The sequence below is a fragment of the Mesoplodon mirus genome (assembly GCF_964341445.2).
Source record: "Mesoplodon mirus genome assembly, chromosome: 12".
Lineage (NCBI taxonomy): Eukaryota > Metazoa > Chordata > Mammalia > Artiodactyla > Ziphiidae > Mesoplodon > Mesoplodon mirus.
This window is the reverse complement of record NC_138988.1, coordinates 75,994,782-76,019,399: the sequence shown is the minus strand read 5'-3', so window position 1 is coordinate 76,019,399 and position 24,618 is coordinate 75,994,782. Positions and strand designations below refer to the sequence as shown.

Genomic DNA, 24,618 nt, shown 5'->3' with positions numbered 1-24,618 from the left:
TGCATTGCTGGAACTTGGGGTAGGGGATAAATCATGGGGCAGTGATTTGGGGCTCACCACGTGAGCGGGGTTTGCCTACAGCCTCCTTAGCCCAAGGAGAAGTAGGGATGGGGAAGGAGGAAAGATGTGCTGGGGCTGGGGCTGCAGAGGGAACCTCAGCAGAGTGCTGCCCAGCATATCTCGGGCCTCCCCATCCTGGTCCCACCATGAGGAACTAAACTTCCCTAACCAGATGTCACCACCCGAGGCCACTGTTTCATCCCTGTGAGGAATGACCCCTCTGCTTTTTTAGACAACAGTGTTCCTGAGAAAAAACGCTTTCAAAAAGCACATCCTGGGCTTTCCTGGTGGTGCAGTGGTTAAGAATCCGCCTGCCAATGCAGGGGACATGGGTTTGAGTCCTGGTCGGGGAAGATCCCACATGCCCCGGCACAAGTAAGCCCCGTGCGCCACAGCTACTGAGCCCGCGCGCCTAGAGCCCAGTGCTCCACAAGAGAAGCCACCGCAATGAGAGGCCTAAGCACCGCACCGCAACGAAGAGTAACCCCTGCTCGCCGCAACTAAAAAGAAAGCCTGCGTGCAGCAACCAAGACACAACGCAGGCAAAAATAAATAAATAATTTTTTTAAAAAAAAGCACATCCTCATGTCCAATTCTATGTGATCTGGGAAGTTGACACAGGAGACCCTCTATCCAGGACCCAAAGGGAGAAGTTCTCCTTTAAAGACATGGGTGTCCCCTTTGTCTCCTGGAAAAGCAAGAGAAATTGAGAGCAATGGTCAGGAGACAGGTAGCAACGCTTCCCCGTCCCACCTCCCACGTGCCCTCCCCAGAGGACGCCCAGCTTGTGCAGATGATTAATAAATATTCCTTTAAAAACAAACTAATGGGGTCTTACCTGGTGGTCCAGTGGGTAAGACTATGTGCTCCTAATGCAGAGGGCCCAGTTCGATCCCTGGTCGGGGAACTAGATCCCGCATGCATGCCTCAACTAAGAAGCCCGCATAAAGTTGGCATGCCCCAACTAAGAGTCCGCATGTTGCAACTAAGAAGCCTGCATGCTGCAACTAAAGACCCTGAGTGCCACAACGAAGATCCCGCGCGCCGCAAGTAAGACGCGGTGCAGCCTAAATAAATAAATAATTTTAAAAAAAGATCCTAGGAAGCATTAAAAAAAAAAAAAAGAATAAATGAATGAATGGGGGAAATGAATGAAGAAACAGGAAGTGAAGGAAAGAAAGAATGAACGGAATTAATAAATGAAATGAAGAAGGAAGGGGGAAAGAGTGAATGGATGGTTGGATGAATGAATGAATGGGTGAATTAACGCACGAGTGAGTCAGGACCGGGGAACCCCTGACTCGGAGCCAACGCAGAGGGCGGGGTAAGGGGGATTCCGAAGGGCGGGGTCTCGGTCCGGAAGCGCGGCGCCTGCCGGGGGCGGAGCCTGAGGGCGGGGCGAGCGAGCGCATCATACTGGGCTACCCAGCTGCCCGGAGTAGCGGATGCCGAGGACCCCGCCAGCGTTCCGAGCCTCTCCACGCTTCTCGCCGACCCCTCGGGCCCCCGCAGCCCGGGAAGGAGGCCACTCCGGGCCCAGCACCCGCTCTGCAAGGCGGACCTGCAACCCGGAAAGGCGGCGCGGAGTCGGCTCCTGCTCGGACCGGGCCCCGGCGGGCCGGCGCCGCGGGGATGTCGGAGGCGCGGAAGGGGCCGGACGAGACGGATGAGAGCCAGTATGACTCGGGCATCGAGTCTCTGCGTTCTCTGCGCTCTCTGCCCGAGCCTACCCCGGCCCCAGCCTCTGGTCCCTCAGACGGAGGGTGCCCCCAGCCCTGGACTCATCCTCCGGGAACCGCCAAGGAGCCAGAGGAGAAGGAAGACACAGACGGGGAGCGGGCTGACTCTACCTATGGCTCCTCATCGCTCACTGAGCCCCTGTCCTTGTTGGGGGACCCCAAGACCGAGGACCCAGCCCCAGACTCGCCGCTTCCCGCCGCGGGGGCGCTGAGCCCTCAGCAGCTGGAAGCACTCACTTACATCTCCGAGGACGGAGACACGTGAGTATGGGGGCTAGGCTAAGACAGGATCCCTTCCTGCTTCCCAATGGTAACTCGGGGCCTCCCCCAGGAGCCGCAACCCCCTATGTGAGAATCCCTCAAGGCACCAGCTCTGGAAGGGGCCGTCCCCACTCTCTCTTTCAAACTTAACTCTCAACCCATTTTTGAGCTGTAGCCAGTCCAGAGGACCTGGCATCATCTGCCTGCCCCACCTTTTGGCAGGGCCCTTACCAGGCACCTGGAAACCCAGCTATCATCTTGGAAATCTGTCAGTAACCCATCCCTAGGAAGAGAAAATTCCCCTGACCAGCTCAGTTTTGTTTTGTTTTGTTTTTTCCTTACTGGGAGACAGGGCATCCTTGTTTGCTCAATATCTGGGATTCCCGGCCTCTGACCTCAGAATGCCCGGTCTCAAGGAACAAGAGGGGCCAGTTACAGGCTGCCAGTGGGCCCAGGAAGCTGGGCTTGGGGGTGCTGCCAGGGTGCATTGCTGAGGCTGGCCCTAAGGAGGAGGAGGTGAGCCAGGCTGGGGCACTCTTGCCCCAGCAGACAGACAGGCGGCTGGCTGCCCCAGCTAACTTCCTCCTCTGCTGAGAAAGGGGAAGTGAGGGCTAGAGTCAGCCTTACCGACACTCTCCACCTCCTGAGCCCCACAAGTCCCCCTCACTGTCCTGTGTGACCCCTTTACTTCATCCTTCCTCCCCAGGCCCAGGTGGAGCTTGGTGGAGACTGGGCTGGGGGGCAGTTGAAGTAAGAGACAGTTATGTGGCAGGGACTGGCCAGTTGAGGATTTGCCCCTCGGGAAGAAGAAAACACCGACAGGAGAGGGGGTGGCTGAGATTTGCGGGGGGTGAGAAACAGAGTGGAGGGGGGCTGGGGTCCCAGATCTGGGGTGCTGAAATGAATGGGGCTGAGGAGGCAGGAGATATCTGTCTTGACCTGCTTTTTTGGAGATGCAAGGGTCCTGGGTGGCCTTTGACAAAGATAGTCTCTGGACCCATTGGGTGACCCTAGGCCTTTTTGTACTCTGTGTCCAAATCACCAGCCCTCAGGCCCACAACCAAGATTGTGCGGGCTCTGTGCAGAATACCTATGGCTGACCTTTGACCCAGGGAGTGGCTTCTGAGCCTGCCCTCCTTTGTTAACCTCCCAGCCCCTGCCTTGACCTTCTCTAGTTAAAGACAGATGTGGTGTCTAGACCCAAGGGGGGTTGGCGGGAGAGGTGTCAAGACTCCCCTGGGGGTTCCCTGAGAGGAGGGGGCACCTTCTTCCCTCCGGAGGTGTCTGGGCTGTGGGACATATGGAAATGGGAAGAGGAAGTGGGAGGAGGGGAGACTGAGGGAGAGAGGGAGGTGGCTGCAGGAATGTGACCAGAGAGCAGGCCCTGGCCGAGGGGATTTCCAGCACGGTTCCTCCCTCCCTCCCTCCGTCACTCTCTCCTGGGCCTCGCCTGCCACCAGAGCCAGCGCCCCTCCCACCCGAGCAGCCCCCTCCCCAGCCCAGACGGGCCTTTCAGCCAAGCTACCCCCCTGTCGAATGCCCCGAGGCAGCTGTCCCTGGCCTAGACCCTCCAGCTCTGGCTTTCATTTTCCCCACCTGATGTGGGGAAACCCCAGGGCTGGAACTTCCCCTCCTAGCCACCCCCCGCCCTCCAGGTTACGGCTCTTTATCCCCCACCAAGCACACATTTTCTGCACTGCCAGGCCTCCCCTCGGAGGTGTGCACGGGAGCGGGGGCCCTAGGTCAGGCCCCTCCCACGCCCTGCTGTCTGAAGAGTGGCCCTCTGGCCGCCCTGTGGAGGGCAGCCGGACAGGGTGCTGCCCTGCTTCCTGCTCCTCTTCCAAGAGCTTCTGTCTCGGAATGTGTTTCTGAGGGGGGAGGGGAGTGATCCCACCCCTGCCCTCTCTGTCCTCCCCGCTGAGGCGGGCAGAGATGGGGAGCCCAGCCCTGGAAACCACCTCTGCACTACCCCAGCAGCTTTCAGTTTGGCTTTGAGCCTGCAGCTGCCTGGCAGGGCCCTGGGGCCAGAGGGGAGCAGGGTGTGGGCAGGCTGGACAGGAAGGACCTTGTCCCGTCAGCACCCTGCCCGCACTCTCACTCAGCCAAGGCCCTCCTGAAGGCCAGAGTTGGGAACTTGGAGCTCCCACCCCCAGGATCCTGGCTTCCCGCACCAACCCTCACTTCCTGGCCCAAACTCTCACTTCCCGCACCTACCGTACGGGTGGCAGCTTAGATGTTGATGTGTTCCTTCTAACCCCAGGACCCCAGCCCACTCTCTCTGGCCTGGGCCCTGACCCCAAACCTTGCCTTTTCCTCCCAGGCTGATCCACTTGGCAGTGATTCACGAGGCCCCGGCTGTGCTGCTCTATTGCCTGGCTTTGCTGCCTCAGGAGGTCCTGGACATTCAGAACAACCTTTACCAGGTGGGTGGAGAGAGTGGGCTGAGCCCAGATACCTATGTCTGTAGGTAGGTGTCTGTCCCAGTAGCAGCACAGCATCCTTAGGCTGCTCCCTCAGGAAGTCACATGCCAGACACTGGGCTAGAAGCTGAGGATGCAGAGAGGACAGCCTCTGCCCACAAGGTGCTCAAGCCTGGGCTAGGGGACTCGTGTCGATACCTAATTACACAGCATGGTGATGAGAGTTGTGATGGAGATGCATGCCAGCTGCTGTGGGAACCAATGTCTGTGGGAAGCAGCCAGGGAAGGCTTAATACGGGAGGTGACTCTGCATGGAGCATTCAAGGAGGAGTTTGCCAGGTGGAGACTGCCTGGTGCCTCTGTCTCCTCCCCCCAACTCTCCCCATCACCTAAGGTAACAGAGGTCTCCCCAGAAGGTGAGATACTAGACCCTGCCCCCCACTCCATCCTTTCTCCGGGGGCTTAGGCGACCTAAAAGGAGAGCAGGGGCCCACTCCCCTTACCTTGCCTCCAGAATTGGGGTCCCAAGAACTTGGTGGGGGGTAACAGAAGGAAGACCAGGACCATAGCATTTATAAGCAGTCCTCAAAGAAGGTGCTGGCCTCTGGCAATTTCTGTGCCCACGCTAGCATGTTCCTGGAAGTGGGAGCACGCTGCAGTGGCCCTGTGACCCTCTCTTTGTGCCTGCAGACAGCACTCCATCTGGCCGTACATCTGGACCAGCCAGGTGCAGTTCGGGCCCTGGTGCTGAAGGGGGCCAGCCGGGTGCTACAGGACCGACACGGTGACACGGCCCTGCATGTGGCCTGCCAGCGCCAGCACCTGGCCTGCGCCCGCTGCCTGCTAGAAGGGCAGCCAGAGCCAGGCAGAGGACCGCCTCACTCCCTGGACCTCCAGCTGCAAAACTGGCAAGGTGCGGGCAGCCTCAGGGCCCATGAGATGAGTAGGGGACAGGAGACAGGGACCCCGCTCTTAGGGAAGGGAGGGTCACAGCTTGTCCATTGATGATGCATCTCCAGTTCTAAGCACATAGGTACTCAGAATACCTTTGCTTAAAGAAAGAATGAATGGACAAATGAATGAGTGAATGGGTTCTATTTAGAATTTATTGAGAACTTACTGTATGCTAAGCAGAGAGCTAAACTTTTCCCCTCAAGATATTCAGTTTAATAGAGATTAGATGAACTCATTAATTCATTCAACAAAAATGTACTGAGGGCTTTCTGTGTGCCAGACACTATTGTAGGAGCCAGGCTTGCATCTGTGAGCAAAACAGAGAATGTCTGAGGCAAACAATAAACGTAAGAAGTGAGTCCTCTAGGAGGTTAACGCGCAGTCACTGCTGTGGATACAGCAGAGCCGAGTGAGGGGACTGGAGTGTGTGGGGGGGGAGGTGATGTGATTTTTAAACAGGGTGGTCGGGGAAACCCTCGTGGAGCCCGGACATTTGAGCAGAGATTTGAAAGAGGTGAGGGGTGTGAATTTGAATCTAGTTCTCTAAGCAGAGAGGGGCAGAGAGGGGCCCAGGCCAGGAAGGAACTAGCAAAATGGCTAGGGGAGCTCATGGGAGGAGGTGACCCCTGGGGAGGGGCTGGGGCCTGAGGATCCAGAGAGCTCTCAAGAAGGTGGCTTTTGGAAGGGGCCTGAAGGCAGGTAGAGTTTTAGAAAAAGAGTGACTGTGTGTGTGTGTGTGTGTGTGTGTGTGTATGGGGGGAGTGTGTATGTGTGTGTATGGGGCAGGGGGGTGTGTTGGGGGAGGGTGTGTGTATGGGGGAGGGGAGTATGTTGGGGGAGTGTGTGTGCATGGGGGAGGGTGTGTGTGTTGGGGGACGGTGTGTGTGTGGGGGTGTCACTCAGCAACCTGACCCCTGAAGCGTGAAAGTTTCAATAACATGACTCTGAAAAGGTGGAAACTTTTGAGTTCCTTTCCCCCCAGACTTTTGAGGGGGTTTTTGGGTTTGTGTTTTAACAGTCCTGTGATCAGAGGCACTGAGTGGGCAGGGGGTCCCTTGGGACTGAGGGGTAAGGGAGGCCCCTGAAGAAAGGGAGAGAGAGCGGAGCTGGTGGATGCAGCCCCCACCCTCACCCCATTCCCAGGTCTGTCCTGTCTCCACATCGCCACCCTGCAGAGGAACTGGCCACTCATGGAACTGCTGCTGCAGAACGGAGCTGACATCAACGCACAGGTGAGGCAGCCAATCAAGGTGCTGCCCAGCCCAGGGCCCAGGCCCGGGATGCTTTCTCTTGAGGGCCTTGGCTGACACCCTTCTTCCCCCGCAGGAGGGCACGAGCGGGAAGACAGCGCTGCATCTGGCCGTGGAGACCCACGAGCGGGGTCTGGTGCAGTTCCTCCTCCAGGCTGGGGCCCGGGTGGACGCCCGCATGCTCAACGGGTGCACACCCCTGCACCTCGCCGCGGGCCGGGGCCTCAGCAGCATCTCATCCACCCTGTGCGAGGCAGGTGCCGACTCCCTGCTAAGAAACGTGGAGGACGAGACTCCCCAGGACCTGGCCGAGGATGTAAGAGGCGGACACTCAGCTCTGCTGTCCAGGACCTCCCTTGTGGAGACAGGCGCTGTAATAGCTGAAAGGGCCAAGGAGTTAGGAGCCCAGGGTGTAAATCACGGCTCTGCCGCTCACCAGCTGTGGGACCTTGGGCAAGCCTCTGCCCCTCTCGCAGTCTGTGTTCTTAATTGGTCAGGACCAGGGGCCCAAACATGGACTCCTACAGGAGCCGTGCAGCTAAAGTGCATCAGAGAAGCAGGCTGGGTGTAAGAGAGCCAGGTGGTGGTGCCTGCAGGAGACCAGACAGTCTTGTCTGAAGGTCACTCTACTCAGCTTCAGCAGATACTTGCAGAGGAGGAATGTGGGCCCAGTATTCCCAGGTCTTGGAATTTTTTAAGAGAGATGAAACCTAGATTTTCTGTAGCATCTTTCCCATTTTTAAATGTTTGATGTAAAAAAATATTCAAAGTGTTTTGTGAGTACACTTTCCCAACACCCTCCTCCCCAAATAAAAACAAAAACAGGCCCTAGAAGCCCTGGGGGACCACTGTTTTGGGGGTTAGTAGGAAGATTTGTTCCCTGATGTCCTTCAACGACACTTGGTGGGGAGGAAAGGGCCCAATAGGTCTCCCAGCCCCCTTCCCCCACCGCTGCCTTTGTCCACGGGCCCTGATCTTGCTTCTCTCCATCCTCTTCCTCAGCCCTTTGCCCTTTTGCCCTTTGATGATCTGAAGATCTCCGGGAAGCCACTGCTGTGTGCTGACTGAAGCCGGGACAGGCTCTAGGGCCCTGGACGCTCCACCTCTTCCCATCTGAAAGCTGGAGCCATAGCTGCTACAGTCTGGGCCCAGGCCATGTGCCCTGGGGACTGCTGAGGCCAGAGCTTGGGGCCAGCACAGTCCCGAGCTGAGAGGAGGGACCGCAAGTAAGAGAGCCAGTCTGGAAGGAAGAGCTTCCAGGTGGATGGAAGGACCCCCAAAGCCCCAGGCAGCCTGGGCGAAGCCTGTTTACCTCTGTTGAAGATGGCGGGGCTCTTGTCTCTACCCACGTGGGGTCAGCCTGAAGCTGCCAGCCGGTAGGCAACATGGACTCTCCTGAGTGAGGAGAGACACTGAACTGTGAGTGAGCAGGGCCCTGAAGGGTTCCATCTCACTGCTGAGGAGGACTTTGAAACACTGTTGTTTAAAGACTTCACACAGAAGGCCCTGAACTGAGCCTTTGGGGATGGGGAAGTTTCAAGAACATGACACTAAAACAGCAGAGACTTTTAAACACCCCCCCACCCCACTCCCGCCCCAAGTTGTTTTGTGTGTGTGCCTGTTTGTGTGCATTGGGGATTTTGAGACAGGCCTGCCCTGTGACCTTGTGGAGGCAGAGGGAAGGAAGTTGTCACTTGAGCAGGGTAGGGCCTTGTAGGGAGGGTAGGGAGGCTAATGGTCCTCAGGCCTCTCTGTCCAGCACAGACCCTTGCCCCTTCTGTGGAAATGCAGATGGATGGAGGAAGAGAAAGAGGAGTGAGAAGATGCAAGTGGGAGGCCTCACCACGGCCCTAGAGGAGCCTGGAGAGAAGGGCTAGCCTGTGGAGGGTGACACGAGGGAGCGTGGCTTCGTATGTTGTTTTCTCTCATTCCACGTATGTTTGAGGCACCTATTAGGTCAGGCCTATGCTGGGATAGAATTTGTGGGAATAAAACAGTTTCTGGCCACTTGGAGACTTAGTCTAGTGAGGCAGCCATTAAAATCATAAACATCCAAATAAATATGTAATTGCAAGTCGCGATGGAAGGAAAAGAATCGTGGGAGGGAGAGCAGTGGAGTGGGTGTAGGGCCATACTTTGGGTGGTCAGGGGAGGCCTGAGTGTGGGTTAGGGGGAGAGCTTTCAGGGGAAGGCTTTTGGTGAATTAGAACTGAGAGCAGTGGGGCTCTGCAGCGGGGTGAGTGAGGGGGCGAGGTAGACGGGGGCCAGGTCACGCAGAAGGAACCTCCGAAGGTCATGAGGATGCGGGGACAGAACTGCTGGCCCAGACCCCGAAGGAAGGAGACATCTTCTGCCAGAAAACGGGGAAATGGTAACATAAGGGGATGTGCCTGGGATGCAGAACCTGTGTCCCCGTTCCTAGGATGGCAGTGGTCACCACCACCTCCGGGCCGGTGGTGAGGGCTGAGGGCGATGACGAAGCGGGGGCGGCACCGGGCTGGAGCTCCCGCTCCCCGACCCCACCCCACCCCACGCGCCCACAGAGGCAGCCAGCCTCCCGCGCGCCGAGCCGCGTCTCCCGCCGGGCCGCGAGGGGGCGCTGTGGCCCGGCGGCGGCCCGGGGCGCTGCGTGGTCGCGGCCGGGGGCGGAGGGGCGGGCGCGGGGAGGGAGGCGGGAAGAGCGCGGCACTTCCGCTAGCCGGCCCCTCGGCTGCTGCTCCTGGAGGCTACAGCGGGAGTGGTGGGAGCGCGCGGCCCGGGGACCCGCATTCCCCGGCCCCGCTCCGCCCCACGCGGCCGGGACCATGGACGCCAGGTGGGGGGCTAGGGGGAGTGGCGAGTCCACGTGACCGAACCCCGCGCCACGTGACCGCCGCTCCTCAGCGCGGGGGGACGGGTGGGGTCCCATCTGCCCGGTGGGAGGCCAGCCTAGCGCTGCCCGGAGCCGGCGCGGGGAGGGGGGTGCGGTGGGTGGAGGCGGGCGCCGTGGCGTTGTGCTCCTCGGGTGCTCCGGGAGTGTCGGGCGAAGAAATCGGGGGACCCTGGGGCTCTGGGAGCCCCGAGGGCGGGGTCAGGGAGCGCTGGAGGGAACAGAGAGAACCTGTGTGGCCGGAGGGGCGGGTCCGCTCTCGGGGATGAAGGGAGCCCTGCCTGGCTCGCGCCGGCCACGTCAGGAGAGAGAGAGGCTCTTTGTCCGCGCTGGGCTGCAGCTGAGGGGGGCGGGGAGGAACTCCGGGCCCTTCTCCAGTGTCGTCCCCTCCGGAGGGCCCAGAGGGCGAGGAGGAGGAGCTGGACCCTGATGCTTCTGCCCGCGGTCCCCGCAGGTGGTGGGCAGTGGTGCTGCTGGCTGCGCTCCCCTCCCTCGGGGCAGGTGGAGAGAACCCCGAAGGCCCTCTGGAGTCATGGACCCAGCTATGGTTCTTCCGCTTTTTGGTGAACGCGGCTGGCTATGCGAGCTTTATGGTACCTGGCTACCTGCTGGTGCAGTACTTCAGGCGGAAGAACTACCTGGAGACAGGTGTGTGGGGAAGTTTGCTCAGTCTGTATTACGAGTGTTGGCCAGCAGTGCAAAGGGGAGGTGGCGTGGCAAGGGAGGAAGGGCGGCCAGCAGGGCGGGCTAGCAGCTGTGGGGGAGATGAGGTGCTAGGGAGAAGTTCGGGGTTTCACCTTGTGTGCTTTCTCCAGGCAGGGGTCTCTGCTTCCCCCTGGTGAAAACTTGTGTGTTTGGCAATGAGCCCAAGGCCCCGGATGAGGTTCCTCTGGCTCCCCGGGCAGAGCCAGCAGAGACCAGTCCCACTTGGCAGGCCCTGAAGCTGCTCTTCTGTGCTGCGGGGCTCCAGGTAAGTAGGCAGGCTCTGCAGCTCTTCCTGGGTCGGTCCCCGCGGACAGGGACTCTGTGGAACCAGAGCTTTTACCCCACCGGTCCCAACAGTTTGCTGGTGGTTGCGTTGTGTGTCCTCCTCCTCCCAGAGGCACACCATCTTCTTGGGGGTGGTTGGAGGAAACGCTGTCTTTTCTGTCCTCCTGTCTCTATCCTCTGTGATTTCTCCCATCCCCTTGTAATGATGTCTCATATACCGTAAACCCACTGTTTAAAGTTTCAGCCTTGCTCACTACTGCGTGTGAGAGGGGTGCTGAGATGCTGACCTCATGGCATTTTGGAGTGGGCACTTCTGGTTCCACCTAGTGTACCATGTTGAACTAACAGGTGTGCAGTCTTTAAGAACTCTTCCTCCCACAGTTGGTTGAAAATAGAGAAGAAAATACTTGGGGTGGAGTCGGCTCTAACATCCCTACTGTGGGGACAGACAGGGTCTGGTCAGTCCTAAAGCATTTGTTGTTTTGTTTCACACACACTTGATTGCCTGCAAGGTGAATCCAGATTTGGGAGGGAAGAAGAAGAAAGTAACTTCTAGTTACTACAGATATTTATGCTGTCCATCCTCATCATTTTCGATATCATCCTGAGGAAGGAGGCGATTGTTGCGCTTTTTGGCCTGCCTTTTCCTTCTCTTGCTTACCTCCTCTCCCTCCGCCCTTCCCCATCCAGGTGTCTTATCTGACGTGGGGAGTGCTGCAGGAAAGAGTGATGACCCGCAGCTACGGGGCCACGGCCACATTGCCAGGTGAGCGCTTCTCGGACTCACAGTTCCTGGTGCTAATGAACCGCGTCCTGGCACTGATGGTGGCTGGCCTCTACTGCATCTTATGCAAGCAGCCCCGGCATGGGGCACCCATGTACCGGTACTCCTTTGCCAGCCTGTCGAATGTGCTCAGCAGCTGGTGCCAATATGAAGCTCTCAAGTTCGTCAGCTTCCCCACCCAGGTGCTGGCCAAGGCCTCCAAGGTGATCCCTGTTATGCTGATGGGAAAATTGGTGTCTCGGCGCAGCTATGAGCACTGGGAATATCTGACCGCCGGCCTCGTCTCCATCGGGGTCAGTATGTTTCTGCTGTCCAGCGGACCGGAACCCCACAGCTCCCCAGCCACCACGCTCTCAGGCCTCATCCTGTTGGCAGGTTACATTGCCTTTGACAGCTTCACCTCCAACTGGCAGGATGCCCTGTTTGCCTATAAGATGTCATCGGTGCAGATGATGTTTGGGGTCAACTTCTTCTCCTGCCTCTTCACAGTGGGCTCCCTGCTAGAGCAGGGGGCTCTCCTGGAGGGCGTCCGCTTCATGGGTCGACACAGTGAGTTTGCCGCCCACACCCTGCTGCTGTCCATCTGCTCTGCGTGTGGCCAGCTCTTCATCTTCTACACTATTGGGCAGTTTGGGGCTGCCGTCTTCACCATCATCATGACCCTCCGCCAGGCTTTTGCCATCCTCCTCTCCTGCCTTCTCTACGGCCACACTGTCACTGTGGTGGGGGGCCTGGGGGTGGCTGTGGTCTTTGCTGCCCTCCTGCTCCGAGTCTACGCCCGGGGCCGTCTAAAGCAGCGGGGAAAGAAGGTCGTGCCAGTCGAGTCATCTGTGCAGAAGGTTTGAGGGGCCTGAGCGATGAAGTGAATAGGACCCTCTCACTGTACCAGTTTTCCTGTCCTACTGTAACGTCTCGGAGGCGGCAGGCTCTAGGGCAAAATGCAGGTTTCTTAGTATCACAGACCAGCTCTGCAGTTGGGGGTATGGAGACCAGGAGGCAGCCTTCCCCTTTGCCTTAAGTCCCCCATCCTCTAGTGGGCAGGATTCTTCCCAGGGTGGCAGTGACAGTGGGAAGGGGCAGGGGGCCGTGTTGAGAAGGCAGAGGCACCTTCCAAAGCCCCTCCCTCCTCCAATTCCCTGAAGTCTTGCCCTGTAGGCTCTGCCAACGCCTCACCTGTGCTTGTCCCCTACCTTGAATACCCACCCTTTCAGACTCCAAGAGACCTGCATTTCTTACTCTGGCGAGAGAAGCACAAGTGTTCTAGGCTCCAAATGCTGCTTTCCCAGGAGAGTAAGTGAAAGACGGTGCTGTGCTGCGGGAGGGGGTTGGGAGTCCCTCCCGCCCGCCCAGCACCCCCCCCCCCGCCCCTGCTCCTGGATCCCTAGGCTCTGCTCCGTGAGCCAGTTGCAGGTTTTGGTACTTTGGAAATGTAACTTTTGCTCTTATAATTTTATTTTATTAAATTAAATTGCTGCAGTGGGCTCGGTCCTGTGTTTTGGTTGACTGAAGTAGAGACTTTCAACTTCAGGTGGGTTATGTCCTATAAACCCATCAGAAGTTGAAAATGTGTTTAATACACCTGACATAGCTTACCCTACCTAAGACTTCCATCAGCTCAAAACATCCTACAGTTGGCTGTTTTACAGGTGTCCAATATCTCACCTAACTTGTTTAATACTGAAAACGAAAAGGCAGTGGTGGTTACGTGTACCACTTGTTTGTGGCCAGGTGGCTGGGAACTGCAGCTCAGCGCCCAGCCACACCAGTGAAGGTACCTCATACTGTCAGCCCAGGAAAAGATCAAAACTCAAAAGGAGTTCCTACTGCATGTGTGTGCTTTTGTATCAGCACAGTAAAGTCAAAAAATTTTGAGTGGAAGACCCTCTATGTGCTTTAGGAAAGGGACTTTTTAACGTGTTATATGGTAATTCAAAGATACCATTTTAAAAAAAATACCATTGGGCCTCCCTGGTGGCGCAGTGGTTGAGAGTCCGCCTGCCGATGCAGGGGATACGGGTTCGTGCCCCGGTCCGGGAGGATCCCATATGCCGCGGAGCGGCTGGGCCCGTGAGCCATGGCCGCTGAGCCTGCGCATCCGGAGCCTGTGCTCCGCAACGGGAGAGGCCACAACAGTGAGAGGCCCGCATACCGCAAAAAAAAAAAAAAAAAAAAAAAAATACCATTTATACCTTCAGTTTTTTTCTTTTAATCAGTATTTTTTAAAATTGAAGTATATAGTTGATTTAGTGTTAATTTTTGCTGTACAGCAAAGTGATTGTTACACGCACTTTTTTAAAGTAGTTTTCTATTATGGTTTATCATAAGATGCTGAATATAATTGTGTGCTGTACAGTAGGACCTTGTTGTTCATCCATTCTTGTTCATATAAAAGCTTCCATCTGCTAACCCCAACCTCCCATTCCATGCCTCCCCCATCCCCCTTGGCAACCACTGGTCTGTCCTCTGTCCCTGATTTGATTCAGAGGTTCATTTGTGTCATATTTTACATTCCACATGTGATTATCATATGGTATTTCTCTTTTACTTAGCATGGTAATGTCTAATTGCATCCATGTTGCTGCAAATGGCATTTCATTCTTTTTAATGGCTGAGTAGTATTCCCTTGTGTATATGTACCACATCTTTATCATCTGTCAACAGACGTTTGTTTCCATGTCTTGGCTATTGTGAGTTAGTGCTGCTGCAGACATAGGGGTGCATCTATTTGAATTAGTTTTGTCTGGATATATGCCCAGGAGTGGATTACTGGATATGTAATTCTATTCTTAGTTTTCTGAGGAACCTCCATACTGTTTTCCTCGGTGGCTACACCAACCTGCATTCCCGCCAACAGCGTAGGAGGGTTCCCTTTTCTCCACACCCTCTCCAGGCTTTTGTCATTTGCAGACTTTTTTGTTTGGTTGTTTTGACCACACAGCACACAAGGATCTTAGTTCCTGAACCTGCACCCACTGCAGTGGAAGCACAGTCTTAATCGCTGGACTGCCAGGGAAGTCCTGTTATTTCCTTACTTTTTAATGTGAGGTGGTACCTCATCATCATTTTGATTTGCATTTCTCCAGTAACTATGTTGAACATCTTTTCATGTGCCTATTGGCCATATGTATATCTTCTTTGGAGAGATGTCTATTTAGGTCTTCTGCCCATTTTTAAATTGGATTTTTTTTTTGTTAGTAACTTGTATGAGCTGTTTGTATTATTTTGGAAATTAAGCCCTTGCCAGTTGCATCATTTGCAAGTATTTTCTGTTCTGTAGGTTTTTTTTCTTTGACCGTTTCAAGTTTCATTAGATCCCATTTGTGTGACTTCTAAACTTATCAGTGACCTTTTAAAAACTTTTAAAGTCCTACTATGTATCACGTTATCTATACTCAGGATGATGGCAGGTTAAGACTTGGGAAACAGAAACTAGGGAAACTCCAAAGGCAGCATTATACATACTTGGGGGGGGGGGGCGTCCACATGATTTGAGAGAGCAGAAGCGTATAAAAAACCTGCATCATCTTTATTTTGCATACTTTAATTTCAGAACAAACAAAAAAACACAATACACAACATTCAAACCCCATGTCAAATGTGGAAAGAAATAGGGCTTGAGGCCCTTATATCCTGCCTTAGACAGAAGGACAGAAATAAAACCACTAGACATCAGCAGAAGGAACCAAGTGGGCCAAGGCCTCTGGGGCTGCTGCTGGGGGAGCCATGGGGACACTATACAGAGGGAACAAAGTCTGCAGGCAGAAACTCCTAATCTACTTCTTCCATGCGAGAGGCATCCTCATCGCCCTCAAGGGGGGGGATCTCCTCGGGAACAGCAGTACTGGGCTCCTCTGTTGTCACTTCATCTTCATCAATGCCTAGAAGTAGGAAGAATGCCACTTGAGATCTGACCCAAAAAGCACTCAGTCCAATCTGCCCACCAGACCAGTTCCTCATCTCCTTGCCACACTCAAGAGGACAAGAGTACTCACCCAAGCCTAGCTTGATCATGCGGTAGATGCGGTTGGAGTGGGTCTGGGGATCCTCAAGCGAGAAGCCGGAAGAGAGCAGTGCAGTTTCGAACAGCAGCACCACGAGGTCCTTGACAGCCTTGTCATTCTTGTCTGCCTCTGCCTTCTGCCGCAGGGTCTCCACAATGGGGTGGTCAGGATTGATCTCCAGGTGCTTTTTGGCCATCATGTAGCCCATGGTCGAGTTGTCCCGAAGTGCCTGGGCTTTCATGATGCGCTCCATGTTGGCAGTCCAGCCATAGGTGCTCGTCACGATGCAGCAGGGTGAAGACACAAGCCTATTGGAGATTGTCACCTGTGGACAGTCACAAAAACCTTGGGTTCATATTAAATCAAATTGCCACCTCGAGGCAAACGTGATACTTGAAGTTCTGTTCTCGGGGGGAAAAATACCTCATCTTTGTTGAGTTTAATAGAAACAGCAACCTTAAAATCTGCCTGGTTAAGAAAACAAAGGGTAGGATTGGCGCTAAACAAATTAGGCTGCCCCAAACCACTAACTGTATAGCAACCAGAGATGCAGGGAAATAGCCCTGAAGGCATCTGTTACACATCACTTAGTTCCAGAGTTGCTTACCTTCTCCACCTTCTTATCCAAGATCTCTTTCATGAGTTTGCAGAGGTTCTCAAACTTAGCCTTGCTCTCCTCCATCTTCTTCTTCTCCTCCTCATCCTCAGGCAGCTCCAGGCCCTCCTTGGTAACCGAGACCAGACTCTTCCCATCAAACTCCTTGAGCTGCTGCACACAGTACTCATCTATCGGCTCTGTCATGTACACCACCTCGAAGCCCCGCTTCCGCACTCGCTCCACAAATGCAGAGTTGGCAACCTGCTCTTTGCTCTCACCTGTAGGATTACTTAGTGTGACTCAAGGGCCAGAATGCCTCAACCTGCCAGTTCCCAGGTATCCTTGAGTGCCCTCCCCTTCTCCCCACACCTCTAAAGAGAGGCTTTGATCAGACCCAGGCTCCAGGCTCCAACGTACCAGTGATGTAATAGATGGACTTCTGGGTCTCCTTCATGCGAGACACGTATTCTGAGAGAGAAGTCATCTCATCTCCAGACTGGGAGGTGTGATAGCGCAGCAGCTCAGAAAGGCGTCGCCGGTTAGTGGAGTCCTCATGGATTCCAAGCTTTAAGGGTGGAAAGAAAAATACAATCTTGCTAAGAAATAATTTATCCTCTATGTGAGTAAGAAATAATCCATCATAATTATTAAGCCAAAAAGTACTTGCTGCCTCTATACCTTTAGATTTTTAGAGAACGCCTCATAGAATTTCTTGTAGTTCTCCTTGTCTTCTGCCAGCTCTGAGAAGAGCTCAAGGCACTTCTTAACAATGTTTTTGCGAATGACCTTCAAGATTTTGCTCTGCTGGAGCATTTCTCGGGAGATGTTCAGGGGAAGGTCTTCAGAGTCAACCACACCACGGATGAAGTCTGAAATCAAGTACGTAAGCTCAGTTTTAAAAAGGTAGGGGAGTGGAGAGGATAAAAATAAAGGTATACACAGGGTTATCTGTATTCAACAGGACCAATTTTCTCACTGAACCTTCACTTGTTATGTTGCAGAAGATCCTTAATCTAAGATAAAGACTTCAGTCCCCTTGAGAATGCTGAACGCAAGTACATTAGGCCAAAAAGATACTCACTGAGATATTCTGGTATTAATTCATCACAGCTGTCCATGATAAACACACGGCGTACATAGAGTTTAATGTTGTTCTTCTTCTTTTTGTTCTCAAAGAGGTCAAAAGGAGCCCGACGAGGGATGAACAGCAATGCTCTAAATTCCAACTGACCTTCCACAGAGAAGTGCTGAAAGAAATCCAAGATAATCCAACTGTGTATTTCAAAATAAGAGTGGCTTTTTGTCCCAACCCCAAATTATCCAATATTTGGAACTAAAATCTTCCCCCTAAGCACCAGGAATAGAGTGGACGCTAAGGCAACTGTTGAGAAAATTTAAGCTCTAACGCCCTAAATGAACCCAACATGGTACAAGCTGTGTATAATTCCTGGGTCAATGAGGAAATCGTCAAATCAGGACCCCGGATGGGTAAAGCTGCCACAGTACAAGTGAGGTAACTGGGGAAAATGTCATTTCTCCACCCTGGAAAGGTCCATTAGCAAGTGAACTCATGGCATTCACAGCTCCCAGCTCCCAACCAGTTGGGTAAGTTGCATTTGCCCATTATCGGCTCCTCCTATTGAGCCAACAAGTAAGGCTTCTTACCTTCACTGCCAAGTGATCTTCCCAGTCATTGGTAAGGCTCTTATAGAACTCTCCGTATTCCTCCTGGGTGATGTCATCAGGGTTTCTGGTCCAAATGGGCTTGGTCTTGTTCAGTTCTTCTTGATCAATGTATTTCTCCTTGATCTTCTTTGTCTTCTTTTTCTTATCTTTGCCACTATCATCCTCCTCATCTGAGCCCACATCTTCAATCTTAGGCTTCTCCTCATCATCTTTATCTTCCTCTTCTTTCTCACCTTTCTCTTCCTCTGCCTCATCATCACTGATTTCCTTCTCGCGTTCCTTCTCCAGCTAAAAGTATCAAAGATGATAAATGCAGGATACAGAAAGCAAAAAACCAAAGGTCCATTTAGATTCTCTAAAGCATCTTCACTTGAGTTACCAGTCCATACTTACATAGAGTGTGATGGGATAACCTATGAACTGTGAGTGCTTCTTCACCACTTCTTTGACCCGCCTTTCTTCTAAGTACTCTGTCTGGTCTTCCTTAAGGTGGAGAATAACTTTGGTACCCCGCCCAATGGGCTCACCTAGAAAAAGTCAATCAAAATGGAGTAAAAAATGAAACTAAATGCAAAACTATAAAAATAATTGCTTTATAGATAAAATGCTCAAGATCTTTATTACTGTTTCCCCAGAATTCTCACCCAGACACCTTAAGAGGAAAGCCAACTTACCATGGTCAGCACGTACAGTGAAGGAACCCCCAGCAGAAGACTCCCAGGCATACTGTTCATCATCATTGTGCTTTGTGATCACAACCACTTTCTCTGCCACTAGGTAGGCAGAGTAGAAGCCAACACCAAATTGCCCAATCATGGAAATGTCTGCACCAGCCTGCCAAAAAGTTTATAGAAGTCGAATGCAAGTTTCAAAGAAACAGCAAACCAAACACCAAAAAATACGAATGGTGTGTGCCTAGCTAAAATACCACATACCTGAAGAGCCTCCATAAATGCTTTAGTACCAGACTTGGCAATGGTTCCCAAATTATTTACAAGATCAGCTTTGGTCATGCCAATGCCAGTGTCTACCAGAGTCAGGGTGCGCTCCTGGGGGTTGGGGATGATGTCAATTTTCAACTCTTTACCACTGTCCAATTTGGAAGGGTCTGTCAGGCTCTCATAACGAATCTTGTCCAAGGCCTGGAAATACAAATTGCAATTTTACAATTCTGCTTCCTTAAAGCCCATTTCATCCAAAAGAAAAAACTTTTTTTATTCCCAAATACCCTCAATCTGATTACCCATTTAACTTGTAGTTTGACAACCGCATCCAACTATAGTCTCTATCCACCTACCCACCATGGAATAAAGCAAACCTTTTTGTAACTGAAGCCAATTTATATCCCTTTCAACACTGAACACCACAAAATGCCAAACCACCCCTTCTCCTTTTTTTTTGGAGTACTTGGAAAAAAAACGCCAATGAAATGAAAACACCCAAGGCACTCACATCAGAAGCATTACTGATCAACTCCCGAAGAAAAATTTCCTTGTTGGAATAGAAGGTATTGATAATAAGAGACATGAGTTGGGCAATTTCTGCCTGGAAAGCGAAAGTCTCCACCTCCTCCTCTCCATGGTGCACTTCCTCAGGCATCTAAAATACGAAAACTCAAGAATTTAAGACTACTAGAGTTCACCCCGGTTACAATAAAGACATTAAGAGATTCAGTTCAAACTGTTTTGAGCTGTGTACTGAGACAAAATCCTTTCCTGTAAAAATTTCAGGCTGCATCCTTAGACGCAAAACAATGGGGAGAGATGGTGCGCCTAACACACTCGATGAAACGTGTTAAGGTGTCTTGTACTTTGGAACCGAACTACTGTTGAAATGATCCATGGATCAGCATCACCTGGTAATTTGTTAGGCATGCAGAGTATCGCCCCTAACCTAGGTATCTCGAATGCAAGTAATAACCCCGGTTAATTCACACACATTTAAATATGTAAATCACTACAGTTCTACCATTTTGGGTGGGACGACCTCCAACATGACTAGTTTTACGTTAAAGGGCAATGACTTGAAACTGCTCTCCCTTGAGGCATCTCCAAGCAGATGTGGGATTACTGCCTCACGTGGTAGGGGAAGCTAACTCGAGAGATCGGTGGGATGCCCACCCAGGGTGGCTATTAAGACAAAGAACCGATAAAGCAAGAGCTCCACCGTGACCCCTGAGCACACGTCACTGAGATGCAAGTCCAAACCAAACACAACTAAGATGGTGGCCGTAGTCGGCTGGGCCGACTCTAGTCCTTGCCGGACATGCGTCGGCCAGGACCACGCGGGAAGGGGGCGCCACCGCGCAGCCTCCCTTCGCCCCAGCATCCGGGCACCAGGGCGGGGCACTGGGCTCCAGAAGCTTCCAGAACAATCTCAGCTCTCGAGAAGGGGCGGGGGAGGAATAAACCCATGAATCCCAGAGCCTGCCCCCTTCCCTCTCCCGTCCCTCCTCCTGCACCAAGACCGCAGGCCAGAGACGACCGAAAACATCCCTCGCCGCAGACCCTCCCGGAAAGCACTCGAAAAAACTTTAAAACCGCGTCCAATAGAAGAGATGGCAAAACCTGATCAGGACCGAGCTGTGCTGACTCACACCGAGCGCGCACACCCACAACCCTTGGGGACCCTCCGGCGCCCCGTAGCCGCGTCCGGAAGTGGAGAGGCAAACATGGCAGCGTCCCGGGCCGGCGCGGCCACCACGTGCAGCTGCCCACTAGCCCAGACCCACTCCGCGGCCCACCTCGCCCATGGCTAATAGCTGCCTAGAAGCAGCCCCGCCACCAAGCACAGAAAAGAGGCTGAACTCAAGAGCTCCCCCCCACCCCCAACAGAAAATGGGAGCGTTATCCCAAAAGCCGCCCCAACACAACAAAATGTGGGAGTCGGAAAGGACGCGAGAGACGAAAACAACTAGGAAGAACAATCTAACCTGAAAAGCCCGGAGAAGACTGCAGCCTTACCTTAAAGAATAAGAATCGCAGGCACTAGAGAGCTGAGCGGGCAAGGACTGCCTCAACCTCACTCGCCGCAACAGAAGTGCACTGGGGTGACTCAAAAGAACGGTTGTGCGCCCCCAGTCGCCTTATATAAGACGAAGCACAGACTAGCTGCCCGCCCCCGGATCCCTCCGCCTTAAAGGAGGATGCCTGTCAGCACCGCACCTGCCGCCGCCCGCCCACCTTGACGTCATGGTCCAAAATAGGGGAGGGGGCGGTGAAGAACGGGAGCATCCGGCCTCAGTCTGCACGGGGAGCGCATGTATTTACTCGTTTTCATAGCCCCGTCTCTGCGCTTCCAAGACAGGACACCATCAGAAATAGATGTTGGGAATGCTCTCATGACGTAAGCGGCGGATCAGGGGCGAGAATCCCCACTGACCTCCATAGAAACCTGTAGGGCAGGCGTCTCCACACCCAAGAGTCCCGGCCTCGAAGGACGCCTAAAAAATGGCCAACCACTCCCACCTACGCTCCCAGGCTCGATCTCCCTTTAGAATCTTCGCTACACATTCCAACAGACCGATAAGGGGAAGGGGTCTTTTCCGCGGGCGGTGCGGAATCGGAAGCCCAACTCTGGGCAGGCCGGGAAATCCCGGCCCTCCCGGGGGCAGGGCCAGCGTTTCGCCGCGGGGCGTGGCTCCGGCTGCGGGAAGAGTGCCGGCTCCGGCTGGCGGGGGACTCTTTGCCTGCATGCGGCGGAAGGAGCCATGGCGGCGGTACTGCGACACTTCCAGCAGGTTCCAGGCCCGCCTAGGCGGTCCCGCCCCGCCCCCTTCCCTCGAGGCCCCGCCCCGCCCTCTGCGGCCTGGGCTGTGCCTCTGCGGCGGCTCCGCCCCGCGACTGTTCTGCTAGGATCCTGGGGTTGAAGTGGGCTGCCCTAATCCCGTTTACTGTAGGAAACTGCAAGGGGCACCCTTTACCCCACCTGCCAGGCCCAGCTAGCCCAGCACTCCGTCTGGGGTTGGGATTGACCCCACTTCTCCCCCATCAATCACACGGGCTGTTGGGGCAGCTCTAAGGGCGCCGCCTTCAGAGAGTGGAAACTGGGGATGGGGTCGCTACGCGATGGACCCTCCCCAGCTAATGCAGCCTCCCACAGGTGTGGAGCGCAGAGACATGCACATCGAGTTCTCAGTCTGGTTTCTTTCTTTTTTTTTTTCCACCCTCTTCTCTCTTTCTGCAGCTGCCTAGATCTGGGGAGGGTCGGGTCTCCAAGGACCCCTCTGCAGGGTGGCAGAAGTTCTTGGAGGCAGCATGAAGACTCTGGCCAGAGTGTAGCCCGCTCCAGGCGGCTGGAACCACGTCGTTACCCTTCAGCGGTGGCGCCGGAGGCTTCAAGCCACGGGCCTGCCCAGCGAGCTGCGGGACGCCGCGCCTCTTCTGGCTCTGCCCCTTTTGCGTGCCCTCCGGCTGGTGAGCTGTCCTTGCCTTTCCAAGGCCTCATCTTGGAAGCCTACTGGACCCACAGACCCTCCAGGAAAGAATGGCCACCCCCTACGCTGTGACCTTGTGGATGTCCAGCAACTCCCTTCGTGGCCCACTTTGTCGGCCCCTGGCTTGCTGGGGAGGGCTTCCGCCACCACCACCCGCCGACCTTCCCTCAGCAGCCCTGGTGCCCAGTCTTATTCTTTCATATCTTCTTGGTTTATGTGTTTAGTTTCAAGGAACAAAGGACCCTTGCTTTCTTTTTCCTCGTTCCACACTCCAGACCTCATCAACCCTGCCATCACTACCTCAATTTCATCTCTCCTTACACTTCCACTCCCCTTCTTTATGGTCTGGGAGGAGTCAGTGAGTGGGGGAAGGGCCGTGGTGCTGCTGCTAGGAGGCCCCCCCGGATGCTGTGTTCCTGATGGAAACCTCAACCCAGGAGCGTCACCCCGCAACACACCCTCCCTCCCCCTGGGCAGAAGGGGCCTAGTTAATTAAACACCTGCTCCCTTGTTCACAAAGAGGATTCACAACATCTCACAGTCCTGTGAGGAGGTGGGAGTGAATCTGCACATTCTAGAAACTGGGCGAGGAAGGCTTCAGTGAGTACCCCAGGGTGGGTCAGCTCAGAGCCTTTGCTCCACTAACTCCCTTGCTCCCTGCTCCAGAAATGGAGTAGGGATGCTGTTTCTTCTCCCAGGACTCAAGCCCAAAGCAGAGCAAGAATCACTCCTGTGGACCAGTGTCAGGACCAGAGATTCCTCGGGGTTTTCCTAATGGGAAAATCTCAAATCTCGCACCAGCACAGAAATTCTGCTTCCTCTTCCAGAAATCTTCAGGATGACCTCTTCAGCTCATTGACACTCACTAATCCCCCGTGAGCCTTGTCTGAGGATACAGAGATGCATAAACAGGACAAGGAGCCCTTAGCCCACTAGGGGGAGCTGCAGCAGACCAAGTGTGAATCAGAGCAGCTGGCAGCAAGGGAGAAGCCTCAGTTTCCCAGCTCAGCCTGGGTAAGGGGGCAGGCTCAGGGCTACGTGGCACAGGTCTACTCCCCAGCAAAGGGAAAGCATGGGAAAGGCACAGCCCTGCCAGAGGGACCACAGCCCAGGAACCCTCAAGGGAGGCAGGAGTCACTGAAAGTGGCCCTGCAGGCAGGGGTTAGGTCACAGAGGGCCACAATGCCATGCTAAGTAGTTCTGACCTTAACTTAGGGTCAGGGAAGCCAGTGAAGGCTATTAAAGATGACTTAACCCCCCCCCCCCGAATCCCCAGAAGCCTATTCCCAGCAGCATTTGCAACCCTTGATGTTCCCAAGATACCCTTTATTGCCGACCAGGCCTCAAAGACCCAGCCCAACCTTCTGCTGTTTGGAGGGCAGCCAGATGAAGCAAGGACTGATAAACTATGGCCTGCAGTTGGTGGGCTTATCACTTGTTTTTGTATGGCCTGTGGAAAAGGATGGTTTTTACATTGTTTAATGGTTGAAAAAAAATCAAAGGGAAGATAATATTTTGGCATGTGAAAAGTATAGGAAATTTGAATTTATGTCCATAAAGTTTTACTGAAACAAGCTCTACTTATTTGTTTACATGTTGTCTTTGGCTAGTTTCGCACTGTAATGAGGGAGTTGATAGTTGTGACAGAGACCGTATAGCTTGCAAAGTCTAAAATATTTACCCCCTTACCTTTTACAGAAAAGCTTTGCAGACCCCTGATCTAGCTAAATCTAAGTAGGGCCTCGGAGGGAGCACAGACTCAGCCTGGGCAGAGGCCTCCGGCTGCTGCTCGGACTGGGACTTCTCCTAGTTAGGAAGCACCACTGGCCTTTCAAGGAGGTCAGGGGGCCACTGAGGGGAGCTTAGATAAGGGGCCATGGATGAATCAAGCAACCGGAGGCATCAGTACATCAGGGACTATTTAAGCATGGGGAGTAGCTCTGGCTCCTTAACCCCCAGAACAAGCAGCCTCCCAAGCTCAGCACCTGCCAGGCGTGCCCTGTCAGTTCTGGTCTTCCCAGTTCCACCAGGCTTACATCTCTGAATTCCTGAGCTGACATCCTCCTGGGCCAACAGACCTGACATTCAGATATGTTGGACAGCTGAGCAGGTCTGCATGGCCAACCAGGGCTCCATCTCTTTGCCTCAGTTTCCATGTTCTGTGGGGACATGTCTCTTTGCACCACTTTTGCTCATCTGATTGTTAGTATGTTATTTTTTGATGCAATGGCACATGGAAATTTGCCTTCATTTTCTGTTTCCTGGAGAGTTTGAAAAACGATTGTTGTGTATTGATCCCACAACTTGGTAAGCTACCTTATTCATTTTTCATTTGTCTGTCAGTCTTTTGTTGTTTTCTAGTACAACCCTAGCTATCATCTGAGAACAATGATAGTTTGGTTTCTGCCTTTCTAACCCTTGCATCTCATATTTCTTGTTACACTGCACCAGCTAGGACCAGCAGAACAATGATGTGTGGAAACGGTGATTCTGGGCATCCCTGTCTCCTTTCTGATCAGAAAAGGAACTCTTCATCATTGAGCATATTTTCTCTTTCTGCTCCTAACTTGT

General features: G+C 53.7%; 3 protein-coding genes across 4 annotated transcripts; 2 read left to right on the top strand and 1 right to left on the bottom strand.

Moving 5' to 3' along the window:
* The first annotated feature begins 1,004 nt into the window (after nt 1–1,004).
* On the top strand, nt 1,005–8,272 carry NFKBIE (NFKB inhibitor epsilon). Its single transcript, XM_082639288.1, has 6 exons — nt 1,005–2,060; nt 4,381–4,483; nt 5,171–5,393; nt 6,578–6,666; nt 6,761–7,000; nt 7,687–8,272. The coding sequence occupies exons 1-6, from the start codon at nt 1,693–1,695 to the stop codon at nt 7,750–7,752; spliced, it is 1,089 nt and encodes a 362-aa protein (XP_082495414.1). The 5' UTR covers nt 1,005–1,692; the 3' UTR covers nt 7,753–8,272.
* A 1,073-nt stretch (nt 8,273–9,345) lies between these two features.
* Nucleotides 9,346–12,803, top strand: SLC35B2 (solute carrier family 35 member B2). The gene is made up of 4 exons (XM_082638203.1): nt 9,346–9,499; nt 10,008–10,201; nt 10,369–10,523; nt 11,234–12,803. Exons 1-4 carry the CDS (start codon nt 9,489–9,491, stop codon nt 12,170–12,172), a joined length of 1,299 nt encoding a protein of 432 aa, XP_082494329.1. The 5' UTR covers nt 9,346–9,488; the 3' UTR covers nt 12,173–12,803.
* Nucleotides 12,804–14,832: 2,029 nt separating this feature from the next.
* HSP90AB1 (heat shock protein 90 alpha family class B member 1) lies at nt 14,833–20,687 on the bottom strand. 2 transcript variants are annotated; one of them, XM_082637857.1, is made up of 12 exons: nt 20,576–20,687; nt 19,065–19,211; nt 18,548–18,754; nt 18,287–18,446; nt 18,006–18,139; nt 17,592–17,900; nt 17,008–17,173; nt 16,605–16,795; nt 16,344–16,491; nt 15,936–16,204; nt 15,320–15,653; nt 14,833–15,205 (listed from the first exon to the last, which is right to left on the bottom strand). In XM_082637857.1, the coding sequence occupies exons 2-12, from the start codon at nt 19,209–19,211 to the stop codon at nt 15,096–15,098; spliced, it is 2,175 nt and encodes a 724-aa protein (XP_082493983.1). In that variant the 5' UTR covers nt 20,576–20,687; the 3' UTR covers nt 14,833–15,095. The 2 variants fall into 2 exon arrangements, with proteins under 2 accessions (XP_082493983.1, XP_082493984.1); XM_082637858.1 differs by having other exon boundaries at nt 20,545–20,681.
* Nucleotides 20,688–24,618: the final 3,931 nt, after the last annotated feature.

What these genes read in the sequence shown, in the direction of transcription:
- NFKBIE (XM_082639288.1), top strand. Translation starts at nt 1,693, where the DNA reads ATGTCGGAGGCGCGGAAGGGGCCGGACGAGACGGATGAGAGCCAGTAT. An exon ending in CCAGCTGCAAAACTGGCAAG is followed by an intron (nt 5,394 to 6,577) that starts GTGCGGGCAGCC and finishes CCCCATTCCCAG; the next exon opens with GTCTGTCCTGTCTCCACATC. An exon ending in CCCAGGACCTGGCCGAGGAT is followed by an intron (nt 7,001 to 7,686) that starts GTAAGAGGCGGA and finishes CCTCTTCCTCAG; the next exon opens with CCCTTTGCCCTTTTGCCCTT.
- SLC35B2 (XM_082638203.1), top strand. An exon ending in GAAGAACTACCTGGAGACAG is followed by an intron (nt 10,202 to 10,368) that starts GTGTGTGGGGAA and finishes TGCTTTCTCCAG; the next exon opens with GCAGGGGTCTCTGCTTCCCC. An exon ending in TCTGTGCTGCGGGGCTCCAG is followed by an intron (nt 10,524 to 11,233) that starts GTAAGTAGGCAG and finishes TTCCCCATCCAG; the next exon opens with GTGTCTTATCTGACGTGGGG.
- HSP90AB1 (XM_082637857.1), bottom strand. Translation starts at nt 19,211, where the DNA reads ATGCCTGAGGAAGTGCACCATGGAGAGGAGGAGGTGGAGACTTTCGCT. An exon ending in ATTAATACCAGAATATCTCA is followed by an intron (nt 16,796 to 17,007) that starts GTGAGTATCTTT and finishes ACTTGATTTCAG; the next exon opens with ACTTCATCCGTGGTGTGGTT. An exon ending in CGTTCTCTAAAAATCTAAAG is followed by an intron (nt 16,492 to 16,604) that starts GTATAGAGGCAG and finishes CCACCCTTAAAG; the next exon opens with CTTGGAATCCATGAGGACTC.